This window comes from Podarcis cretensis (genome assembly GCF_951804945.1).
Source record: "Podarcis cretensis genome assembly, chromosome: 8".
Taxonomy (NCBI): domain Eukaryota; kingdom Metazoa; phylum Chordata; class Lepidosauria; order Squamata; family Lacertidae; genus Podarcis; species Podarcis cretensis.
In genome coordinates, this window is record NC_137177.1 from 29,865,324 (window position 1) to 29,891,933 (window position 26,610).

Consider the following 26,610-nt stretch of genomic DNA (forward strand, 5'->3'; position numbering starts at 1 on the left):
GGAACAGGGCAGACTCTGAAAACAAACATCTTAAGTGCTGGGGTAGAGAGGTGTGCTTTTCAGCATTTGCCAAAAGCTCTATAGCAAAAGTACCAAGCACACCTATCTGGGGAGAACATTGGGCCAGCGCCACCCTGAACTTCTGAGGATGGAAGAACTATCAAGAGTTAGCTGGCTCGCACCAGAGCGCAAGCTGCTTCTTTTTTGGTCTCACACTCTTGTGCATGCACAAGAGCTCAGAACAAAAAAAGGAGCATCTTAATTTGGGTGTTGGAGGGTATGTCCAAAAGAGGCTGCAGCTGGCAAACTAGCCACAGTTGGATGTAGACACTCCTAGCCACTGAGGCCACCTGGACCACAAATAAAAGCATTGGATCTTGGGTTACCCCCAAGTAATGAACTGCTGCCTCCAAGGGACTTTAACCCCAAATAGAGCAGGCTGTCTTCCCACCTTGTGGACTTGATAACTTGAAACACATAACACCTGTCTTCAGGATTCAGTTTCAATTTGCTGGTTCACATCCAGCCCATCATTGCCCCCAAACCCGTCTAGCACCTCAGCCGCATCTCTCAATTCCTCTGAATGACATGCTCTTATTCATTCAAATGGCAGGTTTGCCTAGATTTCAAACAGCAACAATTTTTTCCTTAATCCCTGTATTTTTCCATATACATCAAGCTTTCTACCATCATTAACCAAGTGCCCTCCTATTTAGGGACAGATGGCTTCCGTTGCTCTCCCCCCCCCCATGACTGGTAATTCAGTGCCCAGATACAATGAATGAAAAAATGTTCTCAGGTCTAGTTTCTGTTTACTTCCCTGGAATAAAATCCATATGGCCAGTGTTAATTATGTTGGCAAGCGCTTCACTGGCAGCACACTGAGCGAACGATCAACCTGATTACATAAATATATTAGTTGGAAGGCTTCAAATTTTTATTATTTCAAAGACCAGGAAGGTGGACATTATGCAGGCTTTCGTTTAAAAGGTTTCCTCTTGTCAAGCGTGCACAGGCCAAGCCTCTTGTGAAGTCATTAACCTTTTCTTATTAACATACGTGGGCTGCAACTCAGCTTGCATTCCCCCCCCGCCAACCTAAAATTACATTTTAATTTCATCCTAGAAGGACTGAACAACATATTACCTTAGCAAATGCAAGTTACCAAACCTGTGGTTGCCAAGACACTGTGAATGAAAAGGGCAGTAATTGCAAAAGGAGCCGGTGGTGAGAGAAGGGGATGCCTAACAATTCCTGTCAATTCCCTCATGCAGATATCTCCAGAGGTAACCCCCCCTCACCAGCAGTACGTTGCTGCTGTTATAGTTGATTTATTAACTACATTCTAAACCACTGTCACAAGGTGATTCACACATAAAATAATTAAAAACAGTTAATAACACAAAAAAGGCAAAAGATGCTGTTGTCTTACTTTCGGTTTACCATAAAGCTCAGTTTATTTACACAGCACTATTGTGAAAACATTGACAGTACATCCAGCCAACATCAGATTTGATGGTGTAGAATTAAGAATGATAAAAGAGCTATACAGTGAAGCCACAATCCTGAAAATAAAATCTGATGTAGATCAACCTTATCCAACCTGGTGACCTCCAGATGTTTTAGATTGCAACTCCTATCAGACCCAGCCAGCAAGCCTAGCTTAGATATTCCTAAACAATCCAAGCTAATAGAAGCTCTTTGCCTAATCCAGAGTAGACACCATTGATGGATTTGACAGTCAGCCACTGTTCTCTACTGGGGATATTGGAGCTGTGCCCAAGGAGAGGTCTGGCTATGTGTGATGGGCTTCTCTTCTGCTCATTTAGACAAACAGGGCAGGGGCATGAGGGACAGCATACAAGGGAAACCATCCGGACCTCTAATGCTGACCAGACCAAAGTGCTGTCCAGCATAGATAGGGGTTTAAATACTACCTGACTCCTGTGTTTGAGAACTTGGAACCACGGAGAAATCCAAAGCACCAAAAGAGGCCTTTCAAATAATGTCACCCTCTTGCCTCAGGAGCCTGAAGTTATCTATCTTCTTTTACAGATACAGTGTTCCGCTGACCATGGATCTTCTACCCATAGAATTGGTTGGTTTCCAGTGACACTACACGACGCCTTAGTATTTTCAGCATTATAGCAATGAAGCATCCTACATTGGCATATAGGAAGCCACCTTAGACTAAGTCAGACCATTGGCCCATCTAGCTCAGTATTGCCAACACTGACTGGTAGGATTTCAGACAGAAGTCTCTCGTAGTCCTACTTGGTGAGGCATGCAAAACAGATGCTCTACCACTGAACTGTATGATGCTTCCGCACATGCACTGAAAAAGCCACACCCGGGCTGAAAAGCCTCCACGACAAAAGACAAGAGGTATCTCTTTGTACTGTGGAAAACAACATTTACTAACCAGAAGAGTGTGGAGGTGAAGTCAGCCTGTCAAGACCTAAGCCTCTAAGATGGCTATTTCACCCTGCTGCCAGTGATGTGTTTGAAAGGAACTTTTGTTTCAGGGAACTGTCCTGAAAAAAAGAATTATGGTCTAGTGCATAATCATCCCTGACCATTGGCCATGCAGGCTGGGGCTGATGGAAGCTGTAGTTCAGCAACACCTGGAGGGCCAAGTTCCCTATACCTGGTCTAGTGAGATGCTGCTCCTTCCCCAAAACAGGCCCAGAAGCAGACTTCAGCATAGTAATGGGTGTGCGTGATGGCCAGGCCTAAACTTTGGTCAGGACACCTGTTTATGTGACAGGATGAGAGGGGTGGCGAAGAAAATGAGGTTCTGAGAACATGCAGGCTGTTCTGTAACCAAAAGGGTATTGCTTATGTTGATGAATATGTTTTGGGCTTGTTTTGAAAACACATTGTACTATGAGATAAAGAAGCATGCTAGTCTGTTTTTTTCTATATAAGCTTGGGATTCTCTGCTTGGGGCAGAGCAGCTTGTAACACTCTGGCGTCAGGCTGCTTCTCCTTGCATGCTTGAAATAAAGGAGCCCCAGGCTGTGTCCTGATTCAAATACAACATGTGCCTATTTTTCCACAACAATATAAAAAACAAACCCCTTTTGATCAGAACAGCAGCACCGCGGGAGAGAGGTGCACTAACCTTTTCACCCTGCAGTGTTGTCTTTATTCAAAATCCTATCCTCTAGTTCCTATTAGTGGTTGCTTGGAGAGGGGGGGAGATGCAGGCAATGGTGCAGGATTGAAAGGATTAAACACACTTTTATACTTGATTGGCCACTGCTTTAAATAAAAGTGAAGGCCCCCACAGTTGCTTTTAAGTACATGTGTGTCGGGATGTGTGTGTGTGTCTGTCTGTCATGTCTATTTTTGGCTTAGAGGTTTTCCTGTTCTAAAAAGGCACTCTCTCTTCCCAGAGCTAAAAAAAAAGTAAATAGTTCCTATTCAATAAATTAACACTTAAGAAACCATTAAAAAAGCATCAAGTGTAACCAACCAACAGTGAGGGTCATAATCCTCTGCTTGGAGCTTGAACCCAAACAATAAATAACAGAGGTTCAGTGCCCTGTGGTTAGACCAGGCAGTTTTGAGAACACAGATGTCATTTTGTGGTTAAATCACACAGAGGTCTCCAGCATGCTTGTACAATTGGAAAACAACCCCTTTCATTTATAATGGAAAGGCAATAAGGAAATTAAAAGGCCCATTCGTCCCCTACACTACCTCACCTCCTCTGCTACGTAGCTCTTTTAATGAGCAAAACATTTTGCATAGTAGAAAAATGAATGAAGCACACCTTATGGGGGTTCCCCCAAGATGGTGGTGCCAGGTCAGCATTCACCAATTACTCAATAAGATTTATGTCCCTGAATTATTAGTCTAATAATAATGCCATTCTGCCTGAAGTGTACAGTGCATCATGGAAAATGCAAAGCATGCTGCAGATAAAAAGCTGGTTCCCTACCTCCAGACTTAACTGAAAAGTTTAAAGCAAATGTGCAAAGATTAAACACCCCATGGTTAGCATCAACCATTTTTTACGTGATGGGTTTGTTTTCATGCAGATCACATATTTTTAAAAGTGAATATATTAAAACAGCCTAAAAGGCAGAGAGAGATAAAAACAACCAGCATTCCTGAAGTTGCTTGAATGCTGAAACAAGTGTCCAACTGGTTTCTGGTTCCAGACCTAAATCTAAGACATTCTGGTTTACTCCTTTGGATGCATTCCTATCACAAAAAGACCCAGAGTTGACAGACAAAAACCTAAAAGGCAGCATTATGGTATGAGCAACAGAAACAGTCAACCTCAGTCACTGACTCAGTCAGTGATTCACAGCATACATCTCCTCCAAAGCTAAAATCAGTGGAAGTTGTATACTATATCCCAACTCAGGTGATGAACAATGGGATGGGGAGTTATCATGAATAAGCCTGCAGGCAAAGATGGAGGGAACAAAAAAGATCACTAATAAGGCCCCATCTTGATTTAGAACAGAAGTAAAGAACCTGTGGTCCTCCAGATGTTGCTGGACTAAAACTCACACCATCCCTGGTCACACTGGTTGAGGCTGATGTTCAAGTCCACCAACATGTGGAGGACCACAGGTTCTCCATTCCTGGATCTAGAATTAACTACTGCCAAGTTAGTGTGGGGTCCTGGAGTTTCTGCAAATTTATTCAAAGTGGCTCATACACGCACTCACACACAAATCCATTTTCATAATGCTTTAAGATGGCGATTAACTTAACCCATTCATTACTATAGGACCAAGTGCAAATAACTTTTTCTGGATCAGGGCCATGGAGCTTTGATGTATGAAGGGTCCAGAAAGCAATAGCAACCTGTAACTTGGACGGGGGAGGGGGGGAAAGGAGGCGAGTTAGTACTTAGATTTTATTTCTGCCATTTTGGAATGAAGCCCCATGTAAATACTTTCTGCAAATAATAAAAAAGCAAACAAACCATGTACACAATAGCAACACAATGAGCAAGTTTCCATCCCCAGCCCACTGATGGGAAACTTGAGCTAACGTTTGTGCTGAGCTAACTTTTCTACAGGCAGGAATGAGCCCCTCCCCCCACACAAGGGGAGCATTCAAAATGCAATCTCTGACCCACAATTTGAATCGACACAACTGAAATTACACATTTGTAGGGAAGGTCTAAATTGCTGTCCTGCAAGGTAAATGGCAGGAAGCCAGTTGCATGCTGTGTGTTTGTGGGCTGTTGCTGTTGAGAGTCTCAATCTTATCTGACATCTTCAAATGTTTGGCTAGTTTTCTCCTTAAGGTACAAGGCAGCAGGCAGGTAGCATGAGCAGGTCTAATTAAAACAGGAATTGACACATGTAAGCTTTGGTTCATATTAAAAATATTCTGGGTTGTATCCAATGCTAGTGATACTCAGAGTGGAAGAACTGAAATAAATGGACAACTTTGGTCTATTAAGTTCAATGAGTCCATGCTGAGTAAAACTTAAGCTGGATACAACCATCCATATGTGGTGGGGAAGGCGCACAAACCCAAAGCTCTGCTTGAGACCGTACAACCCACATACTGAGTCATGTTATGTGATCATAAAGGGAATTTTATCAGGCAAACAGAGTCTAAACTCACCCTTTAGTTCCTGCTGTTTGACTAGCAATATTACAGCCATCAGAATATCCTGAGTTCCTTTTGACATAGCTATACATACTGTCACAGTTTAGCTTAGCGAGGCCGAAGCAGCTGCTTGCGTCCTGCAACAATCACAATCAACTTAGCTTTTGTATTACACGGGTAGGGGACTCTTAATACAGTTCAGTCTTTAAGGTTGTCATTCCATACACACTTAATCCATAAATAAACTGACTTTTTTTCCTTTGACTTAGCGGTGCTTAAAAAGAAGAAGGGATGAATAAATAAGAGGACCACGCTTGGAGGCATTATGCCAGTCCCTTACAAGGGCTTTCACTCCCCTTTGTCATGCTCCATGACCCGGTAGGGAGGCACAGATGACCCCCTCGAACCATGTTGCTCCTGCACTATCGGCAACGTAGCAGGTGCGTAGATCTCAGAGATGGCGTCGTTGTTCTCCAGGGCACCATAGGAAAATGACGTTTTGAGCTCAGGCTGAACTGCCGTTCCATTGTCATGCAAATTCTGCATGCCTACAGACAAGAAGGGGAGGGAAAATACATCATTTGAAAGGGGCTTTTTTTGAGGGGGTGAGGGACTATAAACTGCTTTCTTTCCCACTTATGCACATAAACATATGAAGCTGGTTTAGATTAAATCAGAACACTGTTCTGTCAAGCCTAGTGCCACATTCTCTGACCAGCAGCGGCTGTCCAGGGCCTCAGGTTGACATCTTTTCCAGCCTTACCACCCAAGGTCCTTTTCACTTGGCAACTGACAGGAATTGAACTTGGGATCTTTTGCATAATAAGACACCAAATAATAAATAAAGGGCTTCATTTACGGAAGGGTTGGGGAACCTGTGACCCTCCAGATATTGTTGGGCTAGAATTCCCACCATCCATTGATTTTTGGCCATGGTGGCTGGGGATGATGGGAGCTGGAGTTCGGTAACATCTGAAGGGCCAAAGCTTCTCAATCCCTGATTTACGTGAGGCAACTCCCAACAAGTGTCTCTATAATCATTCTATGGCTGTTACTTATGTCAAAGGACACCAGAGAGGTTAAGGAGGAAACTTTGCTTCAAAACACATAGAAGAGTCAGAGGCAGTTGGTAAAGGACTTGTAAAGAATTGTGAAAGAATTAAAATAAGCAGATATTCCTCTCCAATTTATTGTAAGTTGTTACTTAATAAGTAATAGTAAATGTCAAGACCACAAACAACTGAGAAGTGAAAACCCTCTTCCTAGGCCAGGGGTGGCTGAGCTGTGGCCAGCCAAGATGATGTTGGACTCCAACTCCTATCATCCCTGACCACTGGCCATGCTGGTGGGGCTGGTGGGAGTTAGAGTCCACAGCAAATGGAGAACCACAGGTTACGCAGACCTATTCTAGGCAAATTGGATGGCTCAGTCACCACCAAGAGGGACACCATTAGGAGAGAGAGGGCAAGGCTCTGGCTGGCTGGCTGACTCCAGCTACAAAAGCTGAGGCTACTGAATAGAATATTGGACTGGGGTATTATTTGGGGGAGAGGGTATTGTTTGGGGGCTGTTGCTGTTGTTGCTTTTTTTTGTATCTTTATTTTTGATTGTATGATTTACGTGGAAATTGTTCAATCTGGTCGTGTTCTTTTTGATGTTTTGCATATTGTTTGACTACTTTTGTTATGTCTGTAATTACATGATTTTTTATATGTTGTAAGCCGACTCGAGCATAACTTTAACTTTGGAAAGGCGGCATACAAGCAAAATGATTGATTGATAATTGTCCAGAAAACAGACCCAATAAAACCAGTTCTGGGGATTTTTGAAGGGAAGCCATGGCTATTGAAAGTGATAGAATACTGCTTTAAATATGTAATGCAGCTGGGGCCAGACAGGCAGATGACATTTTAAAAAATGTGTCACTATTAACTTGCTCATGAAAAGAAAGTTTTTATTTTTTTTGGCCTTACTTGGCATAGCATCCATGGAGATGTACGGTTCGAAAAAGATTGATTTCCTCTTGTTTCTAGTGATCAAGAAGACGCCTAAAAATGCAATGAGGCACCTGGGTGGGTGGGGGGAATAAGAAAATACAATTGCTTTGTGAAATAACAGAAGGAGCAAAGAAGCTGGCACCAAAGGAATTTAAACAACAACTTGATCTCATGTTAGCCGGTTATTTCTTTAAAAGGCTGAAAAAGCTGTTTTCCTACTGACCAATGCAGTTCATGAGGCAAAGCAATACTGTAAACAGTTCTAGAAAAGAGCTCACTGGTGTAGCATTGTGCTATGCAAGCGCTATTTGTAGACTGCACTAAAATAAAACGAGTTCCTGCAACGAGATCGTAATTCTGCAGCCTGCTTTGAGGACGAAACCTTGCAATTATTGGCTATATGTTACTGTTTTTAAACGTTTTTCGATCTTGATATTTTAAAATGTTTTCACTTTATTTTAAATTGTATTACTACTTTATTGTTTGCTGCCCTGGGCAACTTTGGGAGAATGGGTGGGGTAAAAATAAAAATAAAAATCTTCACCACCACCACCACCATAAAATTGCTTGTATACATAGCAACTTGGACACCACTTTGTCTATGGCAGAACTAGTGAAAGGAGCCCAGAGCACCATTAACCCAGGTTTCTTTTCAGGATTAGCTTAAATGCCAAGGCCTGCCTGGCCAGGATGGAGACAAAGTGCAAGGAAGAAATGTGGCTTACCACCTGCTTGCTCTGCCTTTCTTGGCTTATAACATCTGCCAAGACGGGACAGAATGGTTTGGGTCAGGAGGTAATAGAGAGAAAGAGAAGTCCCTTCTGCCTTGAGATGGAGAGAGACTGCCCATAAAAGAAAACACTCTCTGGATTGTGAGAACTGACAGCCTGCTGGTCTTTAATAATGTCACATTACATGTGTGATAGCTGGGGCTCATGGGAGTTGTAGTCCAAAAAGTCCGGAGGGCACCAGGACAGCAAAGTCTGAACTAAGGCAGCTACTAAGGGTTTGAGGTGCTAAGAATTGGGAATTCCTATCTGCCCCGCCCAGATTATGTAAAATGCAATGATGAAGCAAAAGTTCCCAAAATAATAGCACACCGCACTACCCCTAAATCAATACTGTAAACTTACCCCAAGGCAAACATGCATATATGAAGTATGTCTTCTCCAATGAAGTCCAAGTAGAAGGTCGCACCTGACCCAGGAGGCAGGGGGAAATGGAAACATGACATACAGCATCTTCAAACACAAATTTGTTGCCAATTGCTAGACAAAAGCTACTCATCTGTTATTTCATTTTATATTACGCATGGGAAGCAGCTGGGAGTTGTAGTAGTTCCAAAGACCTGAAGGGCAACAGTTGGCCAAAGGCAGAGTTATACCTTCGCTCCTGGCATGTCATCCCTTATTACCCTTGTTTATCCCTTCCCTTCCCTACTGGCAAACTTTAGAATCAGTTCCATGAGACAGAGATCCTTGGCTTGTTTTCAGAACGTATACTGAATGTGTCACATAAAACATTATCTCCTTACAAGAATGAGCTTCTGAATGCAAACTACACTCTGGGCATGAACCTAAGTGGCACATAGGAAGCTGCATTATACACAGAGTCAGACCTTTGGCTCCATCTGGCTCAGTACTGTTTCCGCTCACTGGCAGCAGATCTCCAGGGCTTCAACGGGGTCTCTCTCAGCTCTACCTGTAGATGCTGGGGATCGAATTTGGACCTTCTGCGTGCTCTACCCATTGAGCTACGGCCCTTCCCAGTGAAACTATGATATGCTGTAATCCAGCCTTTGCCAACCTCGTGCCCTCCAGATGTTTTGGACAGCAACTCCCACCAGCCATTATTTTCTTAGGAGCCCATCTCTGGCCACAGAAATTTGTGGACCTGCTCCAGCCACCAGTTTAGGTTATTTCCCCTTATTTCTTTTACCTGCAGTAATTGCTATTGCAGTGGACAAGATGTATCCTATGCTGGCAATCTGTGATGCATCGTACAGCTGTGTTGCTTGTGTTAAAAACCTACGATCAAGAAGTAGAATTAGGAATTAAACAGGCATGCAATCAATCAGTTTAAGGAGTGTGTTGTTAAAAACATTAAGTATTTAAATATAACAAAAGCAGGGGGCCAGACTGATAGGTAAGAACCCTAGCAACTAGTATGCAGAGGTATACTGCCTCTGAAGCTGGGAGTTCCATTTATCAGCTATGGCTAAAACAGCCATCAATATGATTTTATATTGCATTCTTCTGTCCAGTTTCTTTTAAAAAGCTATCTAAGCCAGTGGTCATCACCAAGTCTCCATTTGTTATTACATGTTTGCACCACCACCCGCCAAGGAGCTCAGAGTGGAAGACATGTGCTTCACCACCACCCTTATATCTTGTAATTTACATTAGGTTCAGATAATCACCCAGGGCATTTTACAGCCGAGTGGGGATTTGAATCCAGGTGTCTATGGTTAGGCATCCAGCTAATATTTTATTTATACATACAGCTCAAAAGAGGCTGACCTAATCATAACAATCGTTGATTCCTTTTATTCTCCATTAAAGCAGACACTGTATACATCTGAAAACTTTATGAACTATTCCACATCAGTTACAGAATGAAGGGTGGGTAATAATAACAATAAATTAAAATGTTTTCTTCTTTTTCTTCTGGCACACTTTAGCTCCAGATTGTTGTTGTTTAGTCGTGTCCGACTCTTCGTGACCCCATGGACCAGAGCACACCAGGCACTTCTGTCTTCCACTGCCTCCTGCAGTTTGTCAAAGCTCCAGATTACTAGCCTATAAAGTTTTCCTTCTACAGCAGGGTTTGAGGAATGTGTTCAAATGTTGCTAGACTACAGCTCCCATCATCCCTGACCACTGACGATACTGGCTGGGGTTGATGGGAGTTGGAGTCCAACATCTGGAGGGCTGAAGACTCCTCAACGCTGCTCTATAGTTCTCCCCCTTGATTGCTTTCCCCTTCAGTCTGCACTAACCCATCCTCAAATGCTTTTTCTTTTCTTAACAGACACAGAGAGATCCATAGCTGTCAATGTTTCCCTTTTTTAAGGGAAATTCCCTTATTCCAAATAGGATTCCTCGGAAGAAAAGGGAAAAGTTGACAGCTATGGAGAGATCAGTCTTGGTAAGCTAAAAATTAGCTATCTATGCCTTGGTAGCTAAGAACAAAACCTCGACGTCCTGGGGCAGCATATCTTAGATCACCAGATGCTAAGAAATGATGACGGTGGTTGGCTGTCTAGTTGGTCACTCTCGGCAGCCAGAGTGTCAGAATGGATGGTTGTTTGGTCTGACCCAAAAGGGCAATTTTTCTGCACTGCAGCACATTGACTGTAAGCAACGGGAAGGCGTTCCTCAAATGTATCCTTAAAATGTCACAAGGTACTTTGCAGAAGAGGAAAAGCAGCTAACAGCTACTAAAAGGCCCACTGCCAGTAATAACAACGAACAATACAATTACCTAGCTTTCCCCCCTGGGGCTGCTCTTTAATGTATTATTCATTTTAATTAAATTTCAATTATGCTGACATTCAGTTGTATGCTACAGCTGGAAAATAAGGTTGCTCTTAGAAAAAGGGAGAGGAAGGAAGCTCCGAGCCACTTACGTTGCCTGAAAGGATGCTGTTGCCACCATGCAAACCACCATGATGTAGAAAATGGGGTAGCCCAGCTGGAGGTTCCCTCGTATCGAAACCACCACCATGCCTGCCACTGCCTTCACCGTGATGACTGTCATAGAACCTAAAACATATTTAAGACAACAACTCTCCCATCACTAGAGAACAAGGAAAATGACAGTCACAGGAAGCAAAATGTCCCATGGTAATGAGTTCCACAAGTCCCACCAACAGGAACATTAGAGTCCTGCTGGATGAGGCCAGTGACCCATCTAGGCCAGCATCCTGTTCTCACAGTGGCCAGCCAGAGGGACACAGGTGGCGCTGTGGTCTAAACCACTGAGCCTCTTGAGCTTGCTGGTCAGAAGGTCAGTGGTGCGACAGGGTGAGCTCCCGTTGCTCTGCCAACCTAGCAGTTCAAAAGCGCACCAGTGCAAGTAGATAAATAGGTACTGCTGTGGTGGGAAGGTAAACAGCGTTTCCATGTGCTCTGGCTTCTGTCACAGTGTACCACTGTACCAGAAGCAGTTTAGTCATGCTGGCCACATGAGCTGGAAAGCTGTCTGTGGACAAACGCTGGCTCCCTGAGCCTGAAAGCGAGATGAGCGTCACACCCCCCAGTCACCTTTGACTGGACTTAACATTCCAGGGGTCCTTGTACGCTCTTGGGAAGCCTGAAAGCAGGACCTGAGCACAACTGTACTCTCCCCACTTGCCATTCCCAGCAACTGGTACTCAGAGGCATAAGGGCTCTGGCAGTAGAGGTCAAAGATAGTCCTTGTCCTCCGTGAATGAGTCTAGTCCTCTTTTAAAGCCATTCAAGTTGGTGGCTATCCCTATCTCCTGTGAGAGCAAATTCCATCATTTGACTACAGTTCCATCTGCACTATGCATTTAAAGCAGTGCCATATCAATTTAAACTGGCATGACTTCCCCCAGAGAATCCTGGGAAGTGTAGTTTGTTAAGGGTGCTGAGAGTTGTTAAGAGACCTCTATTCCCCTCACAGAGCTACAATTCCCAGAGTTCACCAAGAAGGACCAACTGTGAAAGCAGCTCTGACAATTGTAGCTATTGGGGGGGGGAGATAAGGGTCTCTAAACAAACAAACAAACAAACAAACAAACAAACAAACAAACAAACAAACAAAGGCTGTTTTTTGTTTGTTTGCTTTACAACAGCAAGGATACTGGAATAAAAATACACAGAACTATGCTGCATTAGGCCTGCTTTCATAATTCATGAATTTCAACTCTGATATGGGCAGCGGGCATTGTTTTGTTTTTGGTAATATGTGCACCTTACCCTGGGACCCATTAGGAAAAAGGGTGGTGTAAAAGTTTTGACAAACAAGCTAGGCAGCCAACTAACCACAGGCCTACTCTGACTCAACAGACACAGTGGTTGGAAGATTAAGCCGAGGGCTTGAAACTTCAATGTTGTGTGAACATAGCACATGCGTGAAGCTTACCCAGGAGTGCTGCCAACAGCAGAATCACCACAATATAGTTAGCTTTCCTCTCTTTGTAGAAATACAACAGCAGGCAGAAAATGATGATCTCTACCAGCTAAGAGAAAGAAGAAGAAAAAGACCATGCAGAAATAAATATGGGCTTTAAAAACAAACAAGTCAACACACACTTTATTTTTGTAAGAACTGGAGAGGCGACTCCATTTGGGAAATGGAAAAAGAATGGGCAACAGCTGCTTCATTTCGCAGCAACCTGGGAATTTTGTTTTTCCCCTCCAATTTCCATCCTACCCTGACGGCACACAGAAACAGGTAGGTAGCTGTGTTGGTCTGATGCAGTTGAAATATATATATATATATATATATATATATATATATATATATAGTCCAGTAGCACCTTAGAGACCAACTAAGTTTGTCCTTGGTGTAAGCTTTCATGTGCATGCACACTTCTTCAGATACCAAAGCGGTTGGTATCTGAAGAAGTGTACATGCACATGAAAGCTTATACCAAGAACAAACTTACTTGGTCTCTTAGGTGCTACTGGACAATTTTTTAATATATTTTGGCACATAGAAAGTTACAGTGTTTTACATAGCACAAAGGTATGCATTTTGTCCTCTTCCATTTATATCCCACCTTTCTTCTGTTATGGAACCTGAGGCAGCGTATATGTGCTTCCCAGTTGGTCATGCATCCAACCAGACCTCAGACCTGCTTCTTTAGCAAGGTGGTAGCCTTATGCAATGTGAATATGCCCTCCCTGGGATTTAGCTCTTCCCAGGCACATGCTCTGCCATTTTCAGTCTTTACGAATGTAAAGGGAGCCCTGATGGACCAGAGCCAAGTTTCATCTGGCCTGGCATCCTGTTTCAAGCAACAATGAGAAGCTCACAAGCAGGTGCATGATGGAGCTCTTAATTCACCTAGGATAGCAACAAAGCGACCTGCCATTTGTCTCCAGCATCCAGTCCCAATATGCTGTTCTTTCCACCCTCCTCTACACTGTTGCAGGGGATCTCTGTCCCCACCTCAACCCACATTCCTCTGCTTAAGAAGCAGCAAATGTGGTATGCTTTCCAAATGTTGCTAGACTACAACTCCCAGAACTCCTGACCAGTGGCCATGCTGGTAGGGGCTGGTGGAAGTTGATGTCCAACTGTATCTAGAGGGAACCACATGGGCATCTTATGATGTTCCAGCTGTGAAAATGGAGTGGAAGAGGTTGGGATGACACACCCTTTGGGCCTCAGCTCAGAGACAGCTTGCTAGTGTAGGATAAAAACCTAGGGAAATAAAATCTTTCAAGTCATTGCCAGTAAAGGGTCTTTGATTCTCCAAATTTTAAGGACACCAGTTTCAGAAAGTGTGGGCAACTGTTAGGAGACCCATACCCCCTTTCCTATATCCAAACCTGCATGGGTTTCCCTCTTAAAAAAAAAAAAAGCCCATGGGCAACGTTTTTCCTTAAAACCCCAAACTAGGCAAGCAGATTATTGGATGTAGGCAAAGCACCCCAGATAGTGTCACTCTAAGACTGGCCTCCTTACCATATACAAGAGAAACGGCCAGCTGACCAAGTGCTTAGTGATGTTCTCTCCTGTCATGGTCTCATGACTGTTAGGCCCGAAGGTTATCAGCAGGTATGTCCCGACAATAGCCAAGCCACAGCCTACAAAGGACAAAACATAGCGCCCTTTGGCAGGAGGAAGGGAGGAGAAGCTGTGTTAGTGGGTTAGTTCAGAGGCCTGTGGCTGTTTGGACGACATACACAAGACAAGGACAATGGGAGGAGTCATGGACTAGTCCATGTTATTATTATTATTTTTTTATAATTTTTTATTAAATTTTGACATAAATATATTTCACAAACATACAAAAGACAAAATGAAAAAGAAAAAAGAGAAAAAGAGGAAAAAAAACAAAAAAAACATGAAATACATACAACTTTGATGACATTGATCGACTTCCCTTTATCTCGATTTCGGAAATTATTATTTTGTTTATCTATCTGCTGTGTCTATTCCTTAATAAAACTTTTTACGTAGTAAGCGTTATCTCATGCCTACTGTGATTTCTATAAGTACATATGTGTTTCTGATCAACATTTTAATTTTCCCCGTGTCTCTATTTCCATTTATATCCTAAATTTATCCCATTCATTGTTAAATTTTGCACTTCTTTGATTTCTTATTTTCTGTGTCAATTTAGCCAGCTCCAAATAATCGGATAATTTAAGTTGCCACTCCTTTAGTGTTGGGATTTTTGGTGTTTTCCAGTACTGTGCTATGAGGGTTCTGGCGGCCACCGTTGCATATTGAAAAAAGGTTCTATCTTCTTCTTTGATATCCTTACCAATTATCCCCAGCAGGAAGGCTTCGGGTTTTTTAACAAACGTGTATTTAAGAATTTTTTTTAATTCATTATAGATGGATTCCCAAATTTTTTTGAGAATCTCGCACGTCCACCACATATGAATGAATTCGCCCTCCTTGCTCTTACATTTCCAACACAGTTTATCGCCCGTTCTATACATTTTATGTAGTTTTACCGGCGTTATGTACCATCTGTACATCATCTTATACATGTTTTCCTTTAGTGTCGTGCATGCTGAAAAATTCATATCTTTACACCACAATGCCTTCCATTTGTCAAACTCTATGTTGTACCCTAGGTCTATCGCCCACTTCACCATCACTTCCTTTACTTCCTCGTCCTTGGTGTCCCACTCAAGCAACTGGTTGTACATTTTGATAATAATTTTGTTTTACTTTCTATTATTTCAATCTGAAATCTAGATTTCTTGTCATTTATTCCGATCTTATTATCTTCCCTCCACATTGAATTAATTTGATGGTGTTGAATCCAGGCAGTCAGCTTGCTTTTTATTTCTTCATAAGGTCTAATCCTCCACCCGGATTCTGTTTTGGTTAGTAAATCTTCATATGTCCATCTTTCCCCCTCTATATTTAATTTTTTAATTGTTAAAATGTCTAATGGTGATAACCACCAGGGCGTTTTCTGCTCCAACAGTTTTTTATTCCTTTCCCACACTTCCAGCAGTGGCCCTCTGAAAATGTGGTTAGAAAAACCTTTATGAACCCTTCCCTTGTCTCGCCATAAATAGGCATGCCAACCGAATCTTAGATTAAACCCCTCTAGATCTAACAATTTTTTGTTTTTGATGACAATCCAGTCTTTTACCCAACAAAGACATGCAGCTTCGTAATATAACCTCAAGTTTGGAACCGCAAGGCCACCCCTATCTCTTTGGTCTGTGAGCAATTTAAATCTGATTCTTGGTCTCTTTCCCTGCCAAATGAATTTAGAAAGTAATCTCTGCCATTCTTTGAATATTGAGGTTCCTCTAATTATCGGTATATTCTGAAATAGGAAGAGTAATTTAGGTAGTAAGCTCATTTTAATCGCCGCCATTCTCCCCAACCACGAGAGATGTATTCTATTCCATGTATCCAAGTCCTTCATTATTTCTTTCCATGTTTTCTTATAATTATTTTCAATCAGATTTATATTTTTCATAGTTAACCAGATTCCAAGGTATTTTACTTTTTTAGTTATTTTAATTCCAGTTTGACTTTCAAGATCGTTTTTGGTTTCTTCTTCCATATTTTTGGTCATTATTTTGGTCTTTGCTCTGTTCAATTTAAATCCGGATAATTTTCCAAATTCCTCTAGTAGCTTTAACACTCTGCCGACGCTCTCTTTTGGTTCTTCCAATGACAGCATAAGATCGTCTGCATATGTTTTCAGTTTATATTCTTTCGCTCCTATTTTTATGCCACGGATCTCTGGGGTTTTTCTTATCTTGTTTGTGATTATCTCTAAAACCATGATAAACAACAGCGGTGACAGAGGGCACCGCTGTCGAGTGCCTTTTGCTATTTCAAACTGTTCTGTCAGGGTATTGTTGATAATTAATCTAGCTCTTTGTTGTGTGTAGATTGCTCTAACTCCTTGCAGGAATGTGCCATCTATCCCTGATCTTTCCAGGCACTTTATCAGAAAACCCCAGGAAACATTGTCGAAAGCCTTCTCGGCATCGACGAACATTAAAGCAGCGGGAATTTCATTATGACATTCTAAATATTCAATGATGTCTATTGTATGTCTAATGTTATCTTTTATTTGTCTGTTGGGAAGGAAACCGGCCTGGTCAATATGGATGAGATTAGTTAAACACTTTTTAAGTCTGTGTGCCATTATATCTGCGAAGATCTTGTAGTCGTTATTTAGTAATGAAATCGGTCTATAATTCTTGATGTTAAGTTTGTCTGAATCTGGTTTCGGGATCAACGTGATATAGGCTTCTTTCCAGGATGCTGGCATTTTTCCTCCTCTTAGTATCTCGTTGATTACGTCACATAGTACTGGTGTTAAGTGTTCCTCTAGGACCTTGTAATACTTGGCAGATAACCCGTCTGGGCCTGGGGCTTTCCCCAGTTTCATCCTCTTGATTGCCTCTCGGATCTCCTCTATTTTTATGGGTTTATTTAAGGCGGTTCTTTCCTCTTCTGATATATTTTTGGGACTATTTTCTTCTAGATATTTTGCGATGCCCGTTAAATCTTCTTCTTCTCTTTTGTATAGGTTCTCATAGAATTTAAGGAAGTTCTTTTTTATTTCATTGGGGTCTTCCAGGACTTGTTCTTCAACTTTTATTTTATTGATGGTACTAAATTTTCTTCTTTTTCTCAGTTGCCACGCCAGAAACTTTCCAATTTTATTTGCCGATTCGAAGGACCTTTGTTTCATTAACTTTATTCCCTATTCCACCTCTTGGCTTATTAATATCGAGTATTCTGTTTGGAGCGTTTTATATTGTTGCTTATAGCCATCGTCATTTGGGTTTTTTATCATATTTTTTTCGCATTCTTTCAATTGATGGATTAATTCTTCTTTTTTTTTCTCTTTAGCCTTTTTTCTTTGGGTATTTTGTTGTATCAGGAGGCCTCTTAACACAGCCTTGCTAGCATCCCATACTGTGTCTATGCCTGTCCCTTTGTTAATGTTTAAGTCAAAACAGTCTTTAATGGTAATTTTAGCTTTTTCGATCACTTCTTCTTTTTCAAGTAGGTAGTCATTCATTCTCCATCTGTACAGCCCTTGGATCTTCCACTTTAATTGTAATGTTATTGGGCTATGATCCGATAAGGTTCTGGGTAGAATTTCGCATTTCTCCGTTCTTATTATTAGTTCTCTTGAGATCCATATCTGATCCAGCCTGCTCCAGCTCTGATGTGGTTCAGAGAAATGGGTAAATTGTTTCATTGTAGGGTTTTTGTATCTCCATATATCTATTAGGTCCAGATTTTCTTCCAGATCATTAAACGATTTCGGTAGTTTCCCTTGATTTATGTTCTTTTTTCTTGTACTTCTATCTAGTTCTGGCGTCGGAACCACATTTAAATCTCCGAGTAAGACCAGTTTATTGTTGTCTAGCTCTAATAAAGATTGTTCCAGTTTTTTAAAGAACTCCATTCTATTTGAGTTTGGGTCATAGACTGTTACCACGTTTATTTTCTCTCCCTGGTAGTTAATTTGAATTCCTAAAACTCTTCCATCCTCATCCTTGCAAATTTGTTTGGGTTCTAGTTTCTCCTTCGCATAGATTACTACCCCTCTTTTTTTCTTTGAGTTTGAATTAATGAATTCTATTCCCAACTTCTTATTTATTAGAGGACTAGTCCATGTTATTGATGACTGGTGAGTTTGATTATTACTGGCTGGTGTGTGGAAGGGATTTATGAAAGAAAAACCTGGTTTTAAATAGTTTATTATTATTATTATTATTATTATTATTTAGATTTATATACTACCCTTCATCAGGGAAGTTCACAAGATAAAAATACAAGATATATAAATGGTTGAAATAAATAAATGTGTAATGGTTATTTGTAAGGGAGTGAGAATGAGATTGTGAGATGGTTGAATATTATTGAGAGCTTGATTTTTGTTTAACAACTACACACACACACACACACACACACACAATTTGTTTTTCAGAATTTTATAACAATTTTATAACAACTACGATTATAGATATATGGATATTGAGAGTTTGCTTTGCATAGCAATTCTGACATTTATATATATGTGCACTCACACTTTTCTATTTCTTTGAATTTTAAATGGCTATGATTATTGTGATAAATACAAAACATAATAATAATAATAATAATAATAATAATAAATTTTATTTATATCCCGCCCTCCCCAGCCGAAGCCGGGCTCAGGGCGGCTAACAACATTAAAACAGTATGACATTATAAAACATTATAAAAATGAATTAAAATCAAAATTGATGGCAACCATAAACTAAAGCTTTGTAAAGATTGCCAGAGGAGGGGGTCAGGCTGCGCCCTGACCAAATGCCAGGTGGAACAGCTCTGTCTTGCAGGCCCTGCGGAAAGATGTCAAGTCCTGCAGGGCCCTTGTCTCTTGTGACAGAGCGTTCCACCAGGTTGGAGCCGCAGCCGAAAAAGCCCTGTCTCTAGTTGAGGCCAGCCTAACCTCTCTGAGGCCTGGGACCCTCAAGGTGTTTTTATTTGAAGATCGTAAGTTCCTCTGTGGGGCATACCAGGAGAGGCGGTCCCGTAGGTACGAGGGCCCTAGGCCGTATAGGGCTTTGAAGGTTAAAACCAGCACCTTAAACCTGATCCTGTACTCCACCGGGAGCCAGTGCAGCTGGTATAGCACCGGATGAATGTGATCTCTAAGCGAAGACCCCGTAAGGAGTCTCGCTGCGGCATTCTGCACCCGCTGGAGTCTCTGGGTCAGTCTCAAGGGCAGCCCCACGTAGAGCGAGTTACAATAATCCAGTCTGGAGGTGACCGTCGCGTGGATCACAGTGGCTAGGTCAGGGCGAGAGAGATAAGGAGCCAACTGCTTAGCTTGGCGGAGATGAAAAAATGCCGCCTTTGTTGTAGCTGCAATCTGCGCCTCCATGGAGAGGGAGGTATCGAAGATTACACCCAAACTCTTAACGGACGGTGCTGGCACTAATTGCACCCCCGCAAGAGATGGGAGTTGCCCCCTCAGTCCCATGTCGTCCCGTCCCAGCCACAGCATAATATCTATATACCTTGATTTTCTTCTTTCTTAAGAATGGTTGAGATTGTGTTTATTGTATACCTAGGCACTTGGATTTTATAAAATGCAAACCACTGAGATCTATTGATTGCTAGTGGTATATATAAAGCGACAGAGAGAGAGGAATAGATATATATATATAAGCTAGATAAGAATGGTTCTGAACATTTAAGAATACTGCCAGCCGTGCCTGACATTCTCACTTCTCAAACTGATCCTGCTTAGAACCTGTTATGCAAAAATTGCTTATGTTCAGTTTTATATATTCCTGTCTCTTCCCGATCCTGTAAGGCTGGCCAGCAGTATTCATTGACTGAATTTGCTTTACTGTGTTGGGCTGCTGGCACAGAACCCACTAGATGGTCCAAGTGTCCCCTTGCCTGGCCTTCTGCCCCCTCTAAGCCTCTGCATACACAGAGACCTATATTTCATCATGCACCTTAAACACCCACCCAGTTTAATTAGAGCTGAGAAAGGGTGAGGGGACACCTTAATGTAACTTATTGCTATTTTATTTAATGGCCACATGATCTTCAATGCCCATCTTTTCAAGGTTGTGCCACCCTAGCTACCGCAGCTGGCTCCAGTCAGGCTCCCTTCCACCAGCTTGTGCACAGCCCCTGATCAGAAGGGAGACAAACCTCCAGGCAAAGAAGTGTCTACAAACTCCCCCTTTCCTCTTATTCAGGCTCTCAGTGTACCACAGAACTACTATATGCAGGCAGCTGGGCTAGCAACACTCACAAATTTAAGCTCTGCATCTCAGAAACAATGAAAAGCTAGCCTGCCCTCACAAGGTCGTTCCTAACAAATTAGCAGCCAAGAAAGAAGAAAAAAGCAATTTGCAAGAACAACAGGAGCTTCCAGGACTGAGTGCCAGGATCCAATTCTCATCAACATGTACACACATGCAGAAGAGAGTGAGGAGGCAGCAAAGGAAAAGCAGCAACAGAAAGCCACATTCTACGACGGAGCTAAAAAGGTATTTTAAAATCCAGAACTTACTCAAAAAGTCTTTCGGCTTCCATTTTTCCTTAATGAATATGATTCCAATGATTGCACTTGCTAGGTGAGAAAATAATGACAGGTGAAGGATGTTACTAACACGAGGGAGAGTAAAGTACTTATATAGCTTCCCTTTTAGGGTGCAAACCCTTGCAAAGGCAGCTTGCAAAGCCACCAGTAAACAGAATATAAACTCTATCTATATATAAGGTAAAGGTACCCCTGCCCGTACGGGCCAGTCTTGACAGACTCTGGGGTTGGTGCGCCCATCTCACTCAAGAGGCCGGGGGCCAGCGCTGTCCGGAGACACTTCCGGGTCACGTGGCCAGCGTGACATCGCTGCTCTGGCGAGCCAGAGCCGCACACGGAAACGCCGTTTACCTTCCCGCTGGTAAGCGGTCCCTATTTATCTACTTGCACCCGGGGGTGCTTTCGAACTGCTAGGTTGGCAGGCGCTGGGACCGAGCAGCGGGAGCGCACCCCGCCGCAGGGATTCGAACCGCCGACCTTTCGATCGGCAAGCCCTAGGCGCTGAGGCTTTAACCCACAGCGCCACCTGCGTCCCTCTATCTATATATAGATAGCTATAAAACAAATATAACCACAAAATAAAAACATAACAAATATAATATAAAGGTAAAGGCAAAGGGACCCCTGACCATTAGGTCCAGTCGCGGATGACTCTGGGGTTGCGGAGCTCATCACACTTTAGTGGCCAACGGAGCCTGCATACAGATTCCAGGTCATGTGGCCAGCACGACTAAGCTGCTTCTGGCGAACTAGAGCAGCGCACGGAAATGCCGTTTACCTTCCCGCCGGATCGGTACCTATTTATCTACTTGCACTTTGACGTGCTTTCGAACTGCTAGGTTGGCAGGAGCAGGGACCATGCAATGGGGGCTCACCCCGTCACGGGGATTCGAACCGCCAACCTTCTGATCAGCAAGTCCTAGGCTCTGTGGTTTAACTCACAGCGCTAAAAACAGACCCATCAGTTGGAGCACATAGAAAAATGGCAAGGATTAAACACTAAGTCACACACATATGTATGTATCCATATTTAAGAAGAAAGCCACACTCTGCCTTCTGTGTCCCCCTTCCCCTTCCCCTATAAGCTTCTTAAATAAGACAAACGTGTGTGAAGATACGTTTACCTATAACAGACACGGCACCAAGTGGCACAATCAGGGAAAGGGGCGCAAAGGCATAGGCAGAGAAGACCCCCAGCTCCCCCAGGAACAGCAGGAACAGGCCGCACCACCATGTCTTGGTCTTGAAGTAGGCCCGGTGGTCTTTGCAACCCACCAGCCGGATATGGCTATATTTCTAAAGAGAGAAGGGGGAAAGGCAACAAGAAGTCACAGCAGCATTATTATTATTATTATTTTGCTGCTGAGGTTTGCTCTGGAATCCTTTTGCTTTTGTTTCCCCCACTGCTCACCTGGAGGTTGAGTGCGATGCTGATAACGAGGTGTCCAAAAATAGCCAGCAGGGCACCAATCAGGTTTTCCTGCAAGAAAAAAGGATATATGCAGGTATTAGCTTTCCACCCCACCTGCACATGCAGAAAACATGCTTGATTGGCCAAGTATGTATAAGGCTTGATAACATGGGACTTTCTTCCGAGTTGACGTGTATATGTCTGTGACATAAGTAGCTATCAGTCTGCAGCCTTAGGGCAGTTTCAATGTAAATAGTCAAACCAATTCAAATTCTGCCAAGGTGGCTTACAGCATCATCACAACACTGTGCCAAAGGGCAGCAAATTCAGCCACCCATCGCAGCAACGGGTTCTCTCCTACCTACTAGTCCTTCCCACAATCCCTTTCCCCCTGAGCTGGACAATAAATTACACTAGTTCTGCAGCCATTTAGCCCAATCCCTTTCGCTTCTTTTTATTTAGCTCAATCCTTTCTATTTCCCTCTCGTTGGCTAAAGGGAAAGAAGCACAAGACCAGTCTTCACTTCCATCGTGCGGGCCAGAGTCCAGCAAGGTGGTAGATACGGCAAATGAACTGCCTTCAGTTTTCCTGTGGGCCAATCTTAGGACTGCACAGTTAGGCTGAAATTCTGTACCCCTTACCTGGGAGTAAGCCCCACTGGACTCCATAGGACTTAACGCTGAGTAGACATGAAGAGGATTATGCTGTTTTAAGCAGACAGCAGCCTTAGTGTGGTTTAAATGTTCTATTCAAACTAATACAAACCTTTAACTTGAAATTATTTTGAAGACCTGACAATTCAGTCAGTTACACAATTCAACAGTGTACACCAAGTGTACTCCATAGTGGGTGCCTCAAAAATGATATATTGTATACAGTGGTACCTCGGGTTAAGTACTTAATTCGTTCCAAAGGTCCATTCTTAACCTGAAACTGTTCTTAACCTGAAGCACCACTTAAGCTAATGGGGCCTCCTGCTGCCGCCGGAGGAGGATTTCTGTTCTCATCCTGGAGCAAAGTTCTTAACCCGAGGTACTATTTCTGGGTTAGCGGAGTCTGTAACCTGAAGCATATGTAACCTGAAGTGTATGTAACCCGAGGTACCACTGTAGTTGGAAAAGGTTCGGAGCAGGGCAACCAAAATGATAAAGGGGATGGAGCGACTTCCCTGTGAGAAAGGTTGCAGCCTTTTGGGCTTTGTAGCTTGGAGGAAAGGCGAATAAGAGGAGATATGACAGAACTGTATAAAATTAGGCATGGCATGGTAAAAGCTGTGGTCCAAACCACAGAGCCTAGGGCTTGCCGATCGGAGGGTTGGCAGTTAGAATCCCCATGACGGGGGTGAGTGCCCGTTGTTCTGTCCCTGCTCCTGCCCACCTAGCAGTTCAAAAGCACGTCAAATGCAAGCAGATAAATAGGTACCGCTCCGACGGGAAGGTAAACGGTGTTTCCATGCACTGCTCTGGTTCACCAGAAGCGGCTTAGTCATGCTGGCCACATGACCCGGAAAGCTGTCTGTGGACAAACGCCGGCTTCCTTGGCCTATAGAGCAAGATGAGCGCACAACCCCAGAGTCGTCCGCGACTGGACCTAACGTAGGGGTACCTTTACCTTTAAGACTAGAACTCGTGGATACATCAAATGAAGCTGCATACCGGAAGATTCAGGATGGACAAAATAAATGTATATTGGACAAAATAAATGTATATCTTCTTCACAAAGTGTATCATTATGGAATTCATTCCCACAAGAGGTAGCCACCAACTCGAGTGGCTTTAAAAAAGGGATTAGACATGGAGAAAGATATCCAGGGCTACTAACCCTGATGGATGTGGTCTACCTCCACTCTTGTAGGCAGCAAGCCTCTGCTTACCAATTGCTAGAAACAACAGAGGGGAGAGTCCAAAGGCACTCAGGTGGCCACTTTAAGAACAGGAGGCTGGACTAGGTGGGCCACTGGCCTGATCCAGCAGGGTCTTCTTATGTTCTTACAAGGGGGGCTTAGACCAGAGACTGGTGAAGCATACTGGACAGCACTGCAGGGAACAGGAGCATGCAACACTGGAATGCTAAATTACTTCGTATTGTTTGTCAGTAGTACATTAAGGGAATATCCATACACTGTCATGTGCTTTTGTCTGGCTTAGGACACTGTGGAGCAGGCACAAAGCTCGGCTGCCCCCCCTTTCTCATGTCACCCCAAGTCACAGCTTCCCCTCCAACAGTTATATCAGGTAGAAATTTCTCTGTGATGTTTTTTCCCCATGGGAAAAAATCCTGTGCATTGTTTCAGAAAAGTTAATTAGTAACAATACAATACCCTTCAAGCTGTGCTCTTTCAAAGATGTGATTAAGGGTTTTTTAAAAATGTGACTATCCCTAGGAAGCATATAACCACGTGTGTAAACACAAAACCTATGTATATTTATTTAGGCTATGTGTGTAACTAAAAGATACTCAGATGTCACATGCTAAACCAGGTACTATTACATTTAGGACCTTAAAAAATGAATCTAAGGCTGTGTACACACCATACATTTGAATTGATGACTTTCTCCTGCCCCAAATCCTGGGAACTAACCGCAACAGAGCTACAAATTGCAGCACCCTTAACAAGTCAAATAAACCCAGGTTTCTTTTTTTCTGGTGTGTTTTAAATGTATAGTGTGTACTCAGCCCAAATTTACATAGGATTGTTGAGCTTTTTTGTGCAAATTTGTTGAGCTTTCTTTGCAAAATCTCCATTTTTAAATACTGTAACTTTTTACAATGATGTTTTTAAGTGTTGGAAGTTGCCTTGGATCCCAACTTTGGAGAAAGGCGGGATATAAAAATATAATAAGAAGAATTCATCATCACCATCATTATCATGTTCATGCACTGCACATCAAAACTGTGGTGCAGCATAGAACATAGAATCATAGATTTGGAAGGGGCCCTGAGGGTCATCTAGTCCAGAACCTTGCAATAGAGGAATATGCAGCTGTCCCATATGGGAACTGAACCTGCAACCCTGGCATTATCAGAACCACACTCTAACCAACTGAGCTATCAACTGAGCTGATGAACAGGCCTGAGGGCTTCCCCCTAAGACCCAAGAATGGAATGACAACAGCAGCAGCCAAAGCAGCAACTTACTCTGGCTTCCATAAATATAAGTATAGCACATTCTGCTGGTTTCTTACCCAGCTTGATTTTGCAGGTAATGCAGAGGAAACTTCTTCCCTCCCTGCCCTGATCCTTCTGCTCATTTCCAGGCAGCTCTCGAATGTAGGGCAGCAGTGCCAAAGCAGAAACTAACCCCAGGTAGGCATTCACCACATCATTTTAAAAACACTAAATTAAAAATTTAAAAGCACAGCTTAACTGAGACCAATTTAGGAACCTTCTTCATGGAAAGAACTGAAGTGGTGTGGTGGTTAAGAGTGCTAAGTCCAGGGAGACCCAGGTTCAAATCTCCATTTAGCCTTGAAGCTCCCTGGATTGCCCTTGGAGGACAAGAGGAACCTACAAAACAGGGTTGTTGTGAGGATAAAATGGCAGAGAGAAGCTTGTTTGTCACTCTGAGCTGCTTAGAGGAGGAACATACCATATTTTTCCACGTATAAGACTAGATTGTTGTTGTTTTCTACCAAAAAATTACGGTAGGTTTAAAATTGCGGCTCGTCTTATACATAGGTAGTGCTGAGGGGTGCTTTCTTAATTTGGAGTCCCCCCAAATAGTCTTATACATGGGGGCATCTTATACATGAAAAAATACAGTAATTAAGAGCTCTGGCGGTCAGGTCAAAGGACCAACCTATCTAGAATCCTTACAGATGGTTAAAACTGCAGTAAAACAGACTAAAACAAATTAAAATGCCTACTAACTTTCTAAACCTCTCAGCAGGCTTGTCCTGTTCTCACAGACATTTTCAGTTAATATATCCCCTCCACAAACACCTTCTGTGATGATGATGGCATTAAGATATCCTTCAATAAAAGAGAAAAAAGAGGACCAAATCGGGTTAATAACAGCTGGAGCATTGCTTTATCAGAACGCCTCACATACCGTTGGTGGCATCTCCAAAAAAGATACCTTTGACATGATTATTTTTCGCTTCCTTCACACTGACTTTCCTCTCATCCTCCTTTCTTTTAAATATTAAATATCCATTTAATAAATGGATAGAAATTGAAATAAATAGCTGTGAGGGTGTTAAACTTTTTGTGCTTTTGCCAGCCTGAAAACCTTTGGCTTATTGAACAAATAAACTATTTGGTAGATATTTTGGTAAATATTATGATCTTTCTCAAAAAACCTTGAGAAAACTGGAGGCTGGGTTTCATTGTAAATGTCCAGCAACTCACACTCATTACT

At 42.6% G+C, this 26,610-nt stretch overlaps 1 protein-coding gene across 3 annotated transcripts in view; it reads right to left on the reverse strand.

Moving 5' to 3' along the window:
- Window positions 1-1,423: 1,423 nt before the first annotated feature.
- Window positions 1,424-26,610, reverse strand: part of NIPAL3 (NIPA like domain containing 3) — a 28,323-nt gene continuing 3,136 nt past the window's right edge. For 2 of the 3 annotated variants that reach the window (XM_079985189.1, XM_079985190.1), the window contains 10 exons: window positions 22,250-22,318; window positions 21,963-22,134; window positions 20,809-20,868; window positions 14,244-14,389; window positions 12,693-12,789; window positions 11,212-11,347; window positions 9,522-9,610; window positions 8,717-8,780; window positions 7,560-7,654; window positions 1,424-6,134 (listed from right to left, as the gene is read on the reverse strand). In XM_079985189.1, the coding sequence (XP_079841315.1) occupies window positions 5,935-6,134; window positions 7,560-7,654; window positions 8,717-8,780; window positions 9,522-9,610; window positions 11,212-11,347; window positions 12,693-12,789; window positions 14,244-14,389; window positions 20,809-20,868; window positions 21,963-22,134; window positions 22,250-22,318 (1,128 nt within the window). In that variant the 3' untranslated portion in view covers window positions 1,424-5,934. The remainder of the gene's footprint in view (window positions 6,135-7,559; window positions 7,655-8,716; window positions 8,781-9,521; window positions 9,611-11,211; window positions 11,348-12,692; window positions 12,790-14,243; window positions 14,390-20,808; window positions 20,869-21,962; window positions 22,135-22,249; window positions 22,319-26,610) is intronic. The other variant, XM_079985191.1, reaches the window with a different exon arrangement.